Genomic DNA, 15,354 nt, shown 5'->3' with positions numbered 1-15,354 from the left:
AACATTGTTAAGGTGGCACAAAAGCGAGTTTTCATCCTGGGGAATAAAAGGCAAATAAATGCAAACCATAAAAGCTCTGTTTGAGCCCAAAGATACTGTTGACAAGTGCACTTTGAGCCAATGGTCATTCTATCTACAATTTAATAACCCTAAAACCAGTCTATGAAACTAGGTCCTTTTAAGAAAACAAATCCCCACATGTTTTGGTTTTTTTTAAACTGCAGTATGATTTAAATATCTGATTCATTTTGCTGTCAGGTTATCATAGATACTCAGAAAATATTCATTCATGTTGTATTAGACCAGGCAGGGGCTCTTTAATTTAGAAAAAAAGTTAACTGGGGTGAGGGGGAAGATGATATATGTTTTTACTCCGTGAGCTCATTATAAAGTTGTTATGATAATGATAATTATAAAATTAAGCATGCTATAGAGAAATAGGTGGGAGGAAAAAGAGAAACTTCTACCACTTATATAATACTAACCTTGGGGCCATTCAATCAAATTGACTGGAGAAAGTACTTAACACAACACAATGTATTAATTTGCTGTCCTTGGGATATGGTGAAGGCCACTAGCTTAGAAGGTTTCAAAGGGAATTCGACAAATTCATGAAGAAGAGGTCTATCACTGGCTAGTAGTCATTTATTTAATTTTACTTCTCCAAGGAGTTATGTTTTTATCCTCCCAACCACCCTGTGAGGCAGATCAGTCTGAGAGATAAGTGACTGGCCCAAAGTGACCCTGTGAGCTTCAAAGATGAATGGAGATTTGAACCTAGGTCTCCCAGATCATAATCCAAAAACTAGTTAGCACCCTGACAAGCACAAGCCATTTCCCCTGGCGCCTCCCCCTGAAAAACCACTCTGAAGGTTCAGGGACCTTTGGCAACAGCACAGGATGAAACCCAGGTGACTGCAAAGGAGGAAATTCCTGGAAACCAGTGATGATGAGCTCTGCATGTGGAGAATCCCTCAACTCTCAGGAATGGCTTTGAGGGGGTGGGTCTTGAAACTACAGATAGGAGTGGGGGCAGGGGAAAAGGTTGCACTGTTGCATAAGTGCCTCTCAGGATGCTACCAAATAATAATCACTATGTGGAACAGCATTTTATTGACTGATTGATTAAATGCTGTCAAGTCAGTGTCAGCTCTTAGTGACCACATAGATAGATTCTCGCCAGGATGATCTATCTTCAACTTGGCCTTTAAGGTCTCTCAGTGTGATGCATTCATTGCTGTTGTAACTGAGTCCATCCATCTTGCTGCTGGTTGCCCTCTTCTTCTCTTTCCTTTGACTTTCCCCAGCATTATGGACTTCTCAAGGGAGCTGGGTTTTCACATAATGTGTCTGAAGAATGATAGTTTGAGCCTGGTCATTTGTGCCTCTAGTGAAAATTCTGGATTGATTTGTTCTGTGATCCATTTGTTTGTTTCCTTGGCTGACAATGGTATCCTCAAAAGATCATACTACTACTAAGAGTATGTAGAATACCCGTTTCGGATGGGAGGAACAAAAGCAGAGCAGGGCTATCCCCTTCATGCTTTACATGTGAGCTTCCTAGAGGTGGGTCACTGAAGAAACATAATGCTTGGCCTAATGGACCTTTGCTCTGACCCAGAAGTCGTCCCCCCCATAGCAGTATGTACTAATCTCCCTTGTATTTAATGTTTATACATTTAAATTTAAATGTAATGCTTGTTTCCTAAAATGATTACATCATGCCATTTCCTCATAAATTTTAAAACAAAAGAAATACTAAGTAGTGCTTGATGTGTAACTGAAAATAGCTCAATCGCAATGAAAAGCTGGCGGGGGGGGGGAATGAGGGATTAAACAATTACAGTGGTCCCTCGACTTACGAACTACTCGACATGAGTATTTTTCGAGTTACAAACGGCAGTTTTAGATCCGGTTTTAGATGCGGTTTTTTCGACTTACAAATTTTTAGATGGGGTTTCCTCGACTTACGAATTTTACATGCGGTTTCCTTGACTTGCCTGCCTGTTTACTGCCTGTTTATTCTTGAAAAGAAATGTTCCTGTGCAGTTTGCAAGCCTTACTGGGGGTCTGGGTCTTTTTTCTAGGCTCCGGAACGCATTAATCCATTCCCAATGCATTCCTATGGGAAACCGCTTTTCGACTTACGAACTTTTCGACTTACAAATGTGCATTCGGAACGGATTAATTTCGTAAGTAGAGGGACCACTGTAATCAGGTGGAGTGACAATTGTAAGGACGTAAGGAGCTCCCTTATTGAATCCACTGACCAATAGACTATCAAATACAGCATGCTAATTAGAGCTGGCAGCTAGGGATAGGCAAGAATTGTGATTCGAACAGCGATTCACAGCACATCTCCTGCACTTTTAAAAGGGAGGAAAGCAGGTCCATATTTGGTCCTCTGCCGCTCAATGCCACTCCCTGTTTTGGCGGCGCTCCCCACAGCTGTTATCGCACACCAATGGCACTTTACCCATGTACCCTCGTGCTACACCAGCACACACATGGCCACCGCACAGAGGTCATGTGTGTGCCACTAAGACATCTGGGCAATGATGCCCAGGCAGCAGGGGTCACTGAAACTGAAGTGATGGCGAGTGGCGGAAGACCAGGTATGGACCTGCTCTCCTCTCCTTTAAAGGTGTGGGAGTTTTGCTGTGAATCACTGTTCAAATCTTGATTCGTGCACATCCCTATTGGCAGCATTCCTAGCTATGTTATCAGTCGGAAGTCTACTTGAGCCCTACTTCATCAAATGATTTTTAGTAGGAATGCCAAGTGCTGTACCTTGCAGGACCTTTTTACATACAAACTGGTAGGTTATTCACACACACGTGCAAAACCAGGCTAAAGGAGCCCAGCCCAGTTCTGAATGTGCATGTGCACTGCCAGGATCTCGCCTGATCCCGGCAGCACCATGGTGGCAAACCTGCCTACGACGCTTCCCTTCAAAATGGGGTTAAGAGAGTGAGCGCTCTCCTAACCCCGTCTGAGTGATCGTGTGTCAGCAGACTCGGGGCGGGAGGATAATGCACTTGCGCGATGCATTGCTGGAGCTCTGGAGGATAGGGCAACGTGGCGTGGCAGGCAGGAACTGTCGGCAGGAGCCAGTGCTCATCTGGGCAGGCAATTCACCCACCCAGGGAGGTCGCGAGGATCATCTGCGGGGAGGTAAGCACATTTGGGCATCGTCACCGCAAAACGAGTAGCCCTTTCTCACTGTGCATGAGAAAGGGCTCTGTGAGTTGAATGGATAAAGTTACATAATAGGTCAGCTCAGATTTCACATGGCTTCCACATGATTTCAAACCTTGGCTTCACGTGTCATGTCTCAGGAATGAACTGTGTCTTAGAGGAGTGTGCACTCCTCTGCCCCCCCACACAAACAAATTGTTAAGAGCTTTACTGCTGGTTGTGTATAGAAACAAGCCAGGATCACATCCAAACTAACCAATTCTGGTTTACTCTAATCAGACATCTTAAAATAAACCTCTGTGTTGCAGGTTGTGGTTTATTTTGAAACCTTGGATAGAACAATCTAGGATTGGTTGGTTTGGACATCATGACCAATCCTGGCTTCTTTCTAACTATAATGTTCCCATTTCAAGGCGTCTGCAAGCAGGAAAGACACTCCAAAGCCCATGATAGCACATGAAGCCAAGATTTAACCTTGGCTTTGCATTTGAAACATGCCACTGAGTAAATAACCAAGTAAACATACAAATAAAGCTTTAACTTGCTTTAGCTACATAGGAACATAGAAAGCTGCCTTGTATGGAATGAGACCATTGCTCCATCTAGCTCATAATTGTCTATACTGACTGGCAGCAGCTCTCCAAGGTTTCATCAAGAGTCTTTTCCAGCCATACCTGGAGATTGAACCTGAAACCTTCTGCATGCAAACAGATGCTCTTCCACTGAACTATGACCCCATCCCCCAACAGGAATATCTTACAGCAGACAGTGGTCATATGTCATTCGTCCAATATAAACCATGCTTGCTATTACAAGACTGGCTCTTCACCCCAACAATAGTTGCATCCTATTCTGTGTAGATGGAGAAGAAATTTACTACAGAATGGAGAGTGGCGATGACTTGTCCCCTTTTAGATGAAAAGGAATGTGTGCAAACAAATTTAGGAATAGGTAATCATATATTCCTCACAGGGGGAAAAACATAATGCAAAAAAAAATTATGCTTAATGCAGGACATCTTGCTGATATGGGGGGCTCACTGTTTTGCTCTAAAAAGGCTTTATAAGCACTTTGGAAGGGATATATATATATATATATATATATATATATATATATATATATATATATATATATATAGAACAAGATAAACCTTAAACACTGCCAATAAGCAAACAGACAGACTGAGACAGGGGAGAAGAACATGTCCTTTATCTGTGAGGGCATAGGCAGTATCCAATGAAATATCCATAACACAACCCCTTATAATCTCTGCATCCTTGCACAAACTAGAGCAGTAGTTCTTAACACGGGGTCAGTCAGAAGTTGCTGAACTACAACTCCCAGCATAATAAATTGTGGCTGGGGGTGCTGGGAGTTGTAGTTTAGCAACATCTGGTGGACCCTACGTTAAGAACCACTGAACTAGAGGAAGATCCCGCCCACCATTCCTTTCATTAAAATGCAACTCTGTAGTATCAAGAGTTCCTATTTATCTCTCCAGCAAGAATCTTACTATTTACCTTTCATATATGTTTGATGAATTTTAAGATACACCTACCATAAATCTCTATTCTTGCCTACTTTCTCCTCTGAGCAGATTTGCTAGAAATCTGTGTTACTGGAAAGCCTTTATGGCTTCTTTTGTATGGCTTTTTCATACCCAAGCAAATATTTAGGAGATGTGAAAAATTAAACTAGGTCACAACACACCATTTGTTCACAATAAAGGGAAATGGTAGATTATTTCATCTGGGGCACAAAGGGAATGTCTAAGTTACACTATATGGTAGCATAAATAACTGCAGATACTTTAGAAACCAATTACTCTAGAATCACACACAAGAAGGTCCCTTAGGCAGCTGCAAAGGTCACTGAACTGAACAGACACACTTCAAGAGCTATGCAATTTTTATGTATTTATTTTTCTAGTGCAGTTGGCATAAATAACTTCAGAGCTGTATTTTCTTAAACTAATTTAGCTCAGCAATCTTAAATAATCTTTATCTAGTTCATACCTCTTGTAGGAGCTTATCTAATTTGTGCTGTAGTTCAAAGAAGTATCGAGAGGTGATGAGACCTTGGTGAGATTTATCCAAGCAATCACGAGCCAGCTCAATGATCTGATGATGGGTGAAACTGAGCACTCCATCAGCCAACGGAAGGACGTTGTCAGGAGAATGGTTGGTGATAATATCCTGAAGTCGCTCTTCCATCTGAGCTGTAGCCTGAGCAAAATAAGTTTTGCAGATTTAATCAAAGTATTATTAAACACGCTTAGACTTTTGAATTAAAAACCCTTGTGAGACAAAATATGGAGGCTTAACCCATGAACTCAAATATACTTACATGTGCCAACATTTTGAATTAGAAGCAAAATAACAATGAAACTTTAGAAAAGGGTTAAATTGTTTCCTGTAAGAATAAGACCTGGTATTTCAGAGATATCAACAGTTGCACTAAAAGAAAAATCAATATATCTGAAATATACAGTTGATAATATCAATTTGAAACATATATTGTAAAACCATCTTTAAAGCACACGCTTGCATTTGGAGTTATTTAATATTAAAATATAAATACTGTAATATTTAAATTATTTAATAATTTAATATTTTGTGAACCACCTAGAGCCTTGGGAGTCAGGTGGTATAAAAGTTAACCAATTAAATAATAAATAAAATGACACAAGATGTTATTTGGAATACAATGAATTATATATATGAGATGGAATATAATGTATTATAAGTTGTATGACAAATATGTTTAGAAACACCTACTTTATGTACATGTATGAATGTTAGTTAAGTATATTTGGATTTATAGGGCAGCATCCACACTACTTAGCCATAGCTAAGTACAACTGAAATCAATGAGACATTAGTCGTGACTAACTCAAGCCCCTCAATGGAAGTTATTCATGACAAACGTAGTCTGGATACTGCACATTTTATATATCGATATATCGTGTGTCTCTCCCTCTGTGCTCTTTCCCAACAAGGGGGGTGGAACACAAACTTACAGAAGTGTCAAGAAGCCCCCCCGCCCCCCACCTTTTTCAAGTTCAGATTATACAACATTTTACTGGGTTCTGAAGAACTGTTCACAGAGCAGCCACATGTTCACACAGGCTTTACTGATCCTGGTCATTGATGACAACCATAAAGGAACTTTCTAAAGCACCTTGTCAGCATGATTCTTTCCAAAGCAGATCAGCTGCACTATTAGATGAATTGGAAGTAGATGCTTTAAGTAAGAAAACATCTTATGATTTAGCTGCTGTTAAAAAAATAATAGAAAAAGACACCATTCCTCAGAACATAGATTTCTTATTAAGTTAGCTATTGGATACAATGAATATTCTTCATTACCTTTGGGAATCTTTCTTTGTACACATGGTTCATCATAATTATTTCATGGTCACAGCAGGCAGGAGAACGTCCAGGGCTGAAAGCAAAGCAAATCATCCTTTGAATCTTGTCTTGAATGAACTGGGTTTAAAATGTATGTACTATCGTTTTTGCACTGTCAGCATCATTAGTGTATATTTTCTTACTGTAAAATAAAACACTTTGATATACTGGCAAAATTTGAAGCTGTATTAACCGCCCCCACCCCCCGGACCACCTTTGGCGGGGGGTGGTGTAGTCTGGATCAATATCACAACCATATTTAAATGTTTTATATTCAGATGTGACTGACTGAATTATCTGATAGCTCCTAATATAAAACAAACGAGGCAGCCAAGTCCAACATGGTGCTTCCATGCTAAAAACTCAAATGTGTACTCCTACCAAACTAAGAAGGGTAAGGCAGCTAATTTAATCCAAGCTCCTTGAAAGAGTTCAGCTCATCTTCTACGTTAATGAAAGTAACTTTTTAAGAGATCCACTGAGAAAGTTCATTTTTAAGAAGAGTGTAGAATCAAAGCACTATGTCACACATTCCTCTTTTCTTACAAGTAGGGGGGAAAGAGTAATTCATATTATCGGAAGTGTGGAAAAGTAGGGGTTTTGTCAGGTGTTCACCAATTAGGCACCAGAACTGAGCAAAATATTAAAATATTTCTGGGTTCTAAAATGTTTATAGGAAGATTTGCATGAACTGGGAAAACAGGTTCTAGAGAAGAGTTATCACTGAATCTTTATCAACAATCAAGTCTATTTCTGATCTCTGCTCTGTTTTGTTGGGCTAGTGGCCAAAGTCTGAAATAATTTTCACAGCATTTTCATGGAGGGGAGGGGGTGAAATGTGCAACCAACAAGGAATTTCAGCATAAATATATATGTTTAGCAACAGGTGAATACAGATGCTCTTTCCATTTGTTCAAAACTCAATACTAGCCCTGTTCTTTTTATGATTTTATATGCTGCTTCTTTTTTTATTTTTTATTTACTATGTCATACGTTGTATTTTAAAATCTTGTTGTAGGCCACCATGAATTCAGTTGTGAGAATGGCAGCATATAAAATATTGTAAATAAATAACATGAGTATTTGCTTGCAAATGGCTTTTTGATAGCAACCCTCTCATACGATACTGTAGCTGGCCTGACTGAATAACAGAATGAAATCATATCCCAAACAATGGAACCTAGAAGCTCCTGGATGCCAAGGACCTGGCCAGAATTATTGTATAGCAGTTGTGTAGTAAGGCCCACCAGGTCCTATCAACCATTCTTTCCACTTCATCTAGGATCTATATAATCACCAAATCCCATCATGGCTCAGGGAGAATGGGAAGTGGGTGATACCACAGGAGTCAGGTGCACATGTAGGAGTAAGCCAATTTGGTTCAAGCACTCACAAACTGCAACTCACTGTTCTATTATACATGCTTCTGTTCAACTGAATAAAGGCAGTGAACTATAGCCTCCAGAATGCATTTGATGGGAACACAGATTCAGAATAGGTTTTATTTTTCTCCAGCAAGTGGGGGGTAGAACAAATGCCACATTTCTCTATGCTCCATAATGAGAAAATAAACTTGTGGCAAGAATAAAAGCCCCCTATAAATTTCTCTCTCAGCAAGCTTTTTGTATAATATTTCAGTAACATTTTACTATACAATATGTATGCAAAACTTTGAATAAAGAAGGTATATAACTGTATGTCTTAAAATCAGGAATTTTAAATCTATACTAAGCAGATCCTAAAAATAAGAATATAGAACACAAACTTTAGAGAAAGGTGTTTTCCAATATTTTGAAAGCATTTATATTGGTATATCAAGAATATTTTCAATTATTAAATTATAAAGTTACTGACATTTAAATAAGATACAATTACCTGTAATACTTGTATATAACTTTTCAGGATTTGTGAAATACCATTTAGAAATTAATGTGCATCTCAAACACAGTAAAGAAAAGCAACCCTCCTTTTTATTGCATCTCAAGGGTTAGCACAGGCACAGCAGCATTCTGTTGAGACACATAAAAAGCCATGGTTGTCCATGGGTTCCTACATTCAGAACAAATTCTAGCTTCTAGACAAGTAAACCCACCTGAGGCTTCTAGATCGTGGCCGCATTTGAGTGGTCCTACATCTATTATCACTAGTAATGCTTTCAGTAGCACAGAAATGTTTAGACAAAAAATGTAGTTCATCTGGTGTTGGTTGGTATGGTAACTGGTGTAACTTCTCTTGGGAGGAACAGGATGACTGCAATAAAATGTGGAAGATTAATTTATACCATTGCCCTAAAGCCATTTTAAACATTTGCATGGATTGTACACAGAATAGCTTAGCTGAGAACACAGTAAACAAACATGTGTCGTTGGACTTCTTAAAAAACAACAACATTATACAAACATCTTTCATTGCATATGCAACCTAGCCCTGCATTTCTGAAGTATCTCCCAACTCCTATTCCCCGAGTCCTCTCACTTAAAACAAACTGCTAAGCAGTTTGGTATGAAAAAACGTGCAAACACAAGCATCTGCTAAATATTCCCTCTCTCGTCTGTAGCACTGTGCTGTTAGCATCTTTAAGAAAAAACAGTGCAAACGGTGGTTTGTCAAGGCTTTGAGAAATTACAGAAGCAAGTTCCCAAGACATGGATACTTCAGAAAAGTTAGTTCTCCTTCAAGGATATCACTTCACTGTAGGTATTCACTGATATTCACTACAGAGAATTCATAATATGTACAATGACAAACACACAGGTGTCAGTTTTGTCACACCAAGACAAGATGAGAAGCTGCTATTAGTTACCCATCAGCAGACTGCAGCAACATCTAAATCTAGATAAAGCAACACTCTGCATTTCTGAAGAGATACCTACATAATTTTCCATACCAGTCTCAAAACATGGGTTGAATCAACTCCTTGCAATTCAAATTCCAAAACCTTCATAAATCCGGAATAGGGAGTGATAAAAAAAAAATCACTCATGATATTATTTTGAACCACTGTCCTCTAGAATGAAAAAATTATTGGCAAAGGATAGGTTCTCTGTTAACTTAACCTTCCTATCCTTGCCTAAGTTTTAACTAATGATAATAGATTGAGCTGCCAGTTTCTGATCGATCAGTTACTAGGCATAGTAGGAGAGCCACCTTCCAATGACACAAAGCAGAAAGACACAAACATGCTAGTGCCATGCCAATGCCACAGCAGTTTCCATCAGGCCATTTCCCAGAAGGTTTAAAACAGTAGCAGAACATGACAATATGTCCTGCAGTTCATAAATAATCTGATGACTGGCATAATTTGACTCATATTTCCTTAAAGTTTTCTAAAGGCCAACTAATATTTAAAATGACTAAAGCTGGGTTTTATTCATTACGTAGGCATACAAACCTATCTTACAGTGAAAGTGAAGGCTTATACGAGAACAAAGGGATTTGGCGGGGGGGCTAAAATTTTACCCTGACTGGGGGTGGGGGGTCTGTTTGCATTTTGAACTAGTAGTGCAGCACTGAATATTTGCACATAAAAGATTTCAGAGAGAAAGGTGTCTGGCAGTAGCAGCTTGTGCCTCCTCCTCTGTTCCTTCTCCAGGATAATTTTTTCCCCACCCTCATGGATGTCCTAGCCAAGTGGGAAAGATAAAGTCAAGATGCTGCTCAGTAGCTGCTCAGATTTGGCTATCTAACGGCATCACTGGGGGGAAATGAAGGAGCATGCGGTTGCCCTTTCAGTGCAGTATGGGAAGACAGGGAGCGTCAACCAGTTGCCTCTGGTTGTGGGGATGTGCCCCCTCTTCTGCCCTGTCTCTGCACTATAGACAAATTATTTCTCCCCCCTTAACGTGCTTCTCTTAATGGGAATGAATTTAAAGGACAATTGAAGGTTCCGCCAAAAAGAAAAAGAGTGTGTGGGGAGGGGGGGGGAGGGATACCTATTGTTCCTTAATTTTAATTTTATATTGCCTTCAGAATAAAAGGAGAACCAAACATAATTAATAAACGTTACTAATGACAGAACAATGTATAACTTTAATCAGGACATGTTCATGTGCACAAAGACCTCAAGAAACTGTCAGGTCAGCAAAACGTCTAACACAAACAGTAACACTGGGCTCAAGCTGGGTGAGTCTAATTTCTACAACCAACATTTACACTTATTTTTATGTGGATGAGAAACATCAGTCAGAAATTTCACTCAATGAAATTTGTATGTTCAAACATCCATATATTTTCATATGCATGCACGTATATAAAGGTATACTGTCATATTGTGTTAAATATATTTGCCAGTAGTGGTTATAACATGCTGTGTGCCTACTGGAGAAAGGATGAAACAATAATGAATTGCAAATCAGTTAGAAACACCATTATAATTGGATACTGTTTGGGGTGGTTTCTGTGTGAATACTCTACAGTGTAGGGGAGGTTGCAAATGATGACACGGCTAGCATAATTGTGCTTGGCTTGGAGAAGTTTTAAGAAGCACTGCATTCATTTTTCTCCCAAGTTCAGCAGAAAGTATCCACAATGGCATTATGGGAGATGCCGGGAGAATTCATTGTTAAAAAACGGTAACTGTTTTAAGAAGCAAAGTGAGGTGTGGGGGAATTACTGATATTGAGAAGCAAATGCACTATTCAGCTAGAGTAATTTGAATTTATGTCTAGACATTATTGGGATAGGGGTAAAAACACTGCCAGTTGATCAGCAATGTACAGTTATCAAACAATATCAGTTTGCAAACATATAGCCAAATGTATTTAGAAAGTATTACTGTACTTGGCAGGTCAGAAGATAAATTTAAAAAGAAACTAAGGACAAATTAAAATGACATCCATATGATAGTTAATATATGTTGTCTAGTTGCCCCGATTGCTTCCCCTTTCATGTGATAAAGAATACATACATTACTGCAGGTAGTGTAAACAAGATGTCACATGACAGCTATCAAGGCCTTGTTTCTATATCAGGGCACAGGGATAGAAATGGCCATTACACAATTAAATAAACTATACTAGATTTGCTATAAGAATCCAATGGTGAACACTAGCTACAAAGAATATAGTGTTGCTGGGCAAATTATGATTTGTTTTCGCATGGTGGAGTCAATCCGATTCAGACCTTCATGAAAGCTTTGATGTGTACAGTGAACTCTATTCACTTTAGGGGAAGTTCTGAATGGACATTCATTCCATAAAAAAGAACCTATCTTATCTCCACATAAACACCTATTCCCCTCCCACCGCAGCCCCCACCAAAATAATCAACATGCAGTACAGCTAACTAAGCCAAGCCACAGACTCCCAAATCACACATATGCATGTCATCAGTTAACACAATAGGATACTGATTGTGTTGGGGTTTCCAAGATTTCATCCACAGCTATGGCACTTGATTGGATTTTTTGTACTTGGCAGAAAACCTAGGCTGTAAAGACAGAAGCCATGGGCCTTTCCAGTACTTTCACTTCTGTTGGAAGAAAGTAATTTAGCTTTCCTGCAGGCAATCCTATAAAAGTATATGGTGAGAATAAGGGGTTAGGTATCTCACTTGTGGATGTTAATTTCTATTGCACTACTAACGAGGAAGCACTGCCATCGCTTCTCAACTTACATGTACAATCTAGTAGAGGGAGCTCCTACACAGTCCATCCCTGAACACATAGTTAACTATTTCTACAGATTTACACAATTTATATTTGACTATTGTTCACACACACCCCAGTCACTGGTTCATAGCCTGCAAATCACAGTTTTACTCTTAATCAATATACACCAGCAGAAATACTATACACATTTATCTTAAATGTCTTTAAAGGGCTGAGTTTGAGAATACATTCCAAGCAGCAGACATTTATTTATATCTAGTCACTTACCGAAACAGTTGAGCTGGGAGTGTTTGTACCATAGCCGGAAGAAGGGAGAGATGCCAGAGACCACCGTCGTCCATCAGTCCTGTTGGAAATTTGAGTTCAGCCCAGATAAGACAACATCATCATCTTCATACAAAAAATCAATAAACTTGTAACAATGTTTACAATGTAATGATATGAGGAAATACAGGCAAGATATATGTTTTACAAAGCACTTCCAAATATTTACATGAAATAATCACAGTGTGATTGAGAGGTTTTATACCAATAGTTAGACAATGGAAAACAATGAGTGGGAATGCGGTAGGGACAGAAAATGATGCACAACCACAAGTCTTCTATGCATAGAATGCATGGAACTGTATCTAAAGTGTGTCCAGTGTTATAATAGTATACTTGCAAAAAGGTTTTCATAAAATAATACTTTGGGGGAAATATTTATAGTGTAGGACAATGTCCAATTTCTACTATTCGTAGCTCACATTCAGACATAGGGTTGCCAATTCAAATTCATATACGGCTTGGGTCCAAGGTATTTAAGAGAACGACGCTTTCTTCATGAACCCCAACACTTATTAAGATCATCTGGGGAGGTCCAGTTGCAGTGCCACCAGCTCATATGATGGCAACTCAAAACTGCGTCTTTTCTAGGGTTGCCCCAGGACTATGGAATGTGTTTCCTAATGACATTAGAGCCTCCCCATCTCTGGATATTTTCAAGAATGACCCAAAAACATACCTGTATAGTCAGGCTTTTAGATTATAGTTTTTAAATTTTTTTTAGAGTTTTTAATCTGTATTTTAATCTGTTTTCATTTCTGTGTTTTTAAATTGTGAATTGCCCAGGGACTTCCATATGGGGCAGTACAAAAATGTGTTACATGAATAAATAATGTACCTAGGTGTGGTCTGGGGGCTAAGCTTACAGAAAACATTACATTCATCTAAACTATAAAGCTACTGAATATATTTACAAGCGCTTGCCAACAAGCAATACCAATCACACATGGTCCACAAACTATACCACAAGCAAAAAGTAAAAAATAACCAACATGCAAAACAGATAACTAAGTCGAGTCAGACTGTAAGTCAAATCACACATATGCATTATATGGCCAATTAATTAAGCATGATGTAGAGGGGGAATCTCTCTCTCTCTCACACACACACACACACACACACACCACAAAAGCAGACAGATCCAGACCCAAAGGCCTATATGTGTACATGCACACAGAGGCCCTGACCTGGAGTGGTTGTGGCTGGCTACTCCTATGTTACAGCTCAGCACTGTTCCCTACTCTCCTTTACAGGGGCAAGCATAGCAGGCACTGGGCGAGAGGCAATGATGGAAGGATTGGCATGGCCCAGAACTGCTAGTGACCAGGCAGGACGAATTCCTAGCTGAAGCATTTCTGCTCTGTCTGTATCCTTAAAAATGTGCAGCTGCCTCCACTGCTCTGACAGCAGCCATCTCCAGACTCTGAGCCACCACTGTCATCTCTGCCTCACCAATGCCATAAGCAAGTACAAGTGAGAGACAACTAAGTGCTCTTCAGAAATTATTAGAGGAGACTCTGTACTCATGTACAGTGTCTCAAGTGGGTCCATAAGTCCCATCAGCCAATCAGTCCCAGCAACGTGCCACTCATGGTTACAGAGGCATCTGTCTACAGAGGGACACAGTAAGCGTGATGGCTGCCATTTCCATGATTGGCAGCCTCAGGTGCCAGTGGCTGCTAATCATGGAAATGACAGCCATCATACTTACAGTGTGTCCTTCTGCAGACTAATGCCAATGTAAATTTAAACGGTGTGCTGCTGGGATTGACTGACAGGTGGGCGAGACTTCCAGACCCACTTTGAGATGTTGTACGTGACTTCTAACAACATCAGAAGAGGGCTCCACTTAGCATAGTACAGTGCAGGCAACTTCTCCATGCTGCTGCTTCTAGCTCTGCCTGTGCTGATGCTGGTCCACTGTCCCCAGTAGCATGTGACACCATTTTAAATGTGGTGGTCTATGTGTGCAAAAATGATTTCAGCTGACCCCAGCCTCTTCCAGGTACGCAAGAGCAAATGAAACATATTTTAAAGATAAAAATAGATTTGGTTACACTTGGAATGGAACAGAGACCAGGGTGAGGGGGGTAAGGGGGAATGGAAAAGAAAAAAAGAAAAACTGGCCACACTTTTTCCTTTCCAGTCAATCCTATTCAGACAACATGAAATTACAATCAATACAAACCAGAAAAGTTGAGTTACGAATATTCATGACAGTTACCTCTCATTTCGATGCCCATGACTGCAATATAATTGTACCAAATATGTTTTTAAAAAACAAAGTGGAACAGCTGTATAAATATAAATACATAACAATGTGCATATACAGCCTTCTAATATAGGGAGTCTTAATTATTCATACAACATTTCACAGATAATTTTATTTCTAATGTTGTTTTATAGTGGAAGAAGGGAAAATAACTGATAAAGGTTGAATGATGCCACAGTCTAATTTTTTGGCTCCATTTCACTTAAATTGTATTGCAAGAACATGCCACTTATTCAATACAGTATTTACTGTACTATGGGGTTCTCAGAAGCCTAGTATTTACTGTACTATGGGCTTCCCTGGTTGGCTACTGTGTGACGCAGGATGCTGGACTGGATGGGCCTTGGTCTCATCCAGCAGGGCTTTTCTTATATCCTTATATAAACATAATGCTAATGAAGTGTTTGGTAATATGTGGTCCCAAGTGGTAATATGTGGTCCCAAGTGGGACAAGTGGTCCCAATAAGGAGTCTGGTTCAATCTTAGTGGGGAGGAGGAAAAGAGAGATGCACCAGTCTCATTATGTTTACAGAGAAGACTTG

The 15,354-nt window shown here is 39.5% G+C and overlaps 1 protein-coding gene across 16 annotated transcripts in view; it reads right to left on the bottom strand.

Annotated features, from left to right (window-relative positions):
* The window catches only part of MAST4 (microtubule associated serine/threonine kinase family member 4), a 443,961-nt gene that overhangs the window by 76,884 nt on the left and 351,723 nt on the right, over nt 1–15,354 (bottom strand). For 13 of the 16 annotated variants that reach the window (XM_053288780.1, XM_053288778.1, XM_053288782.1 and 10 more), the window contains 5 exons: nt 14,765–14,785; nt 12,484–12,562; nt 8,701–8,858; nt 6,567–6,642; nt 5,214–5,423 (listed from right to left, as the gene is read on the bottom strand). In XM_053288780.1, the coding sequence (XP_053144755.1) occupies nt 5,214–5,423; nt 6,567–6,642; nt 8,701–8,858; nt 12,484–12,562; nt 14,765–14,785 (544 nt within the window). The remainder of the gene's footprint in view (nt 1–5,213; nt 5,424–6,566; nt 6,643–8,700; nt 8,859–12,483; nt 12,563–14,764; nt 14,786–15,354) is intronic. The other 3 variants (XM_053288779.1, XM_053288784.1, XM_053288792.1) reach the window with 1 other exon arrangement.

Source organism: Hemicordylus capensis, chromosome 2 (genome assembly GCF_027244095.1).
Source record: "Hemicordylus capensis ecotype Gifberg chromosome 2, rHemCap1.1.pri, whole genome shotgun sequence".
Taxonomy (NCBI): Eukaryota; Metazoa; Chordata; class Lepidosauria; order Squamata; family Cordylidae; genus Hemicordylus; species Hemicordylus capensis.
The sequence above is the reverse complement of the archived record's forward strand: the minus strand, read 5'-3'. Positions and strand labels throughout refer to the sequence as shown.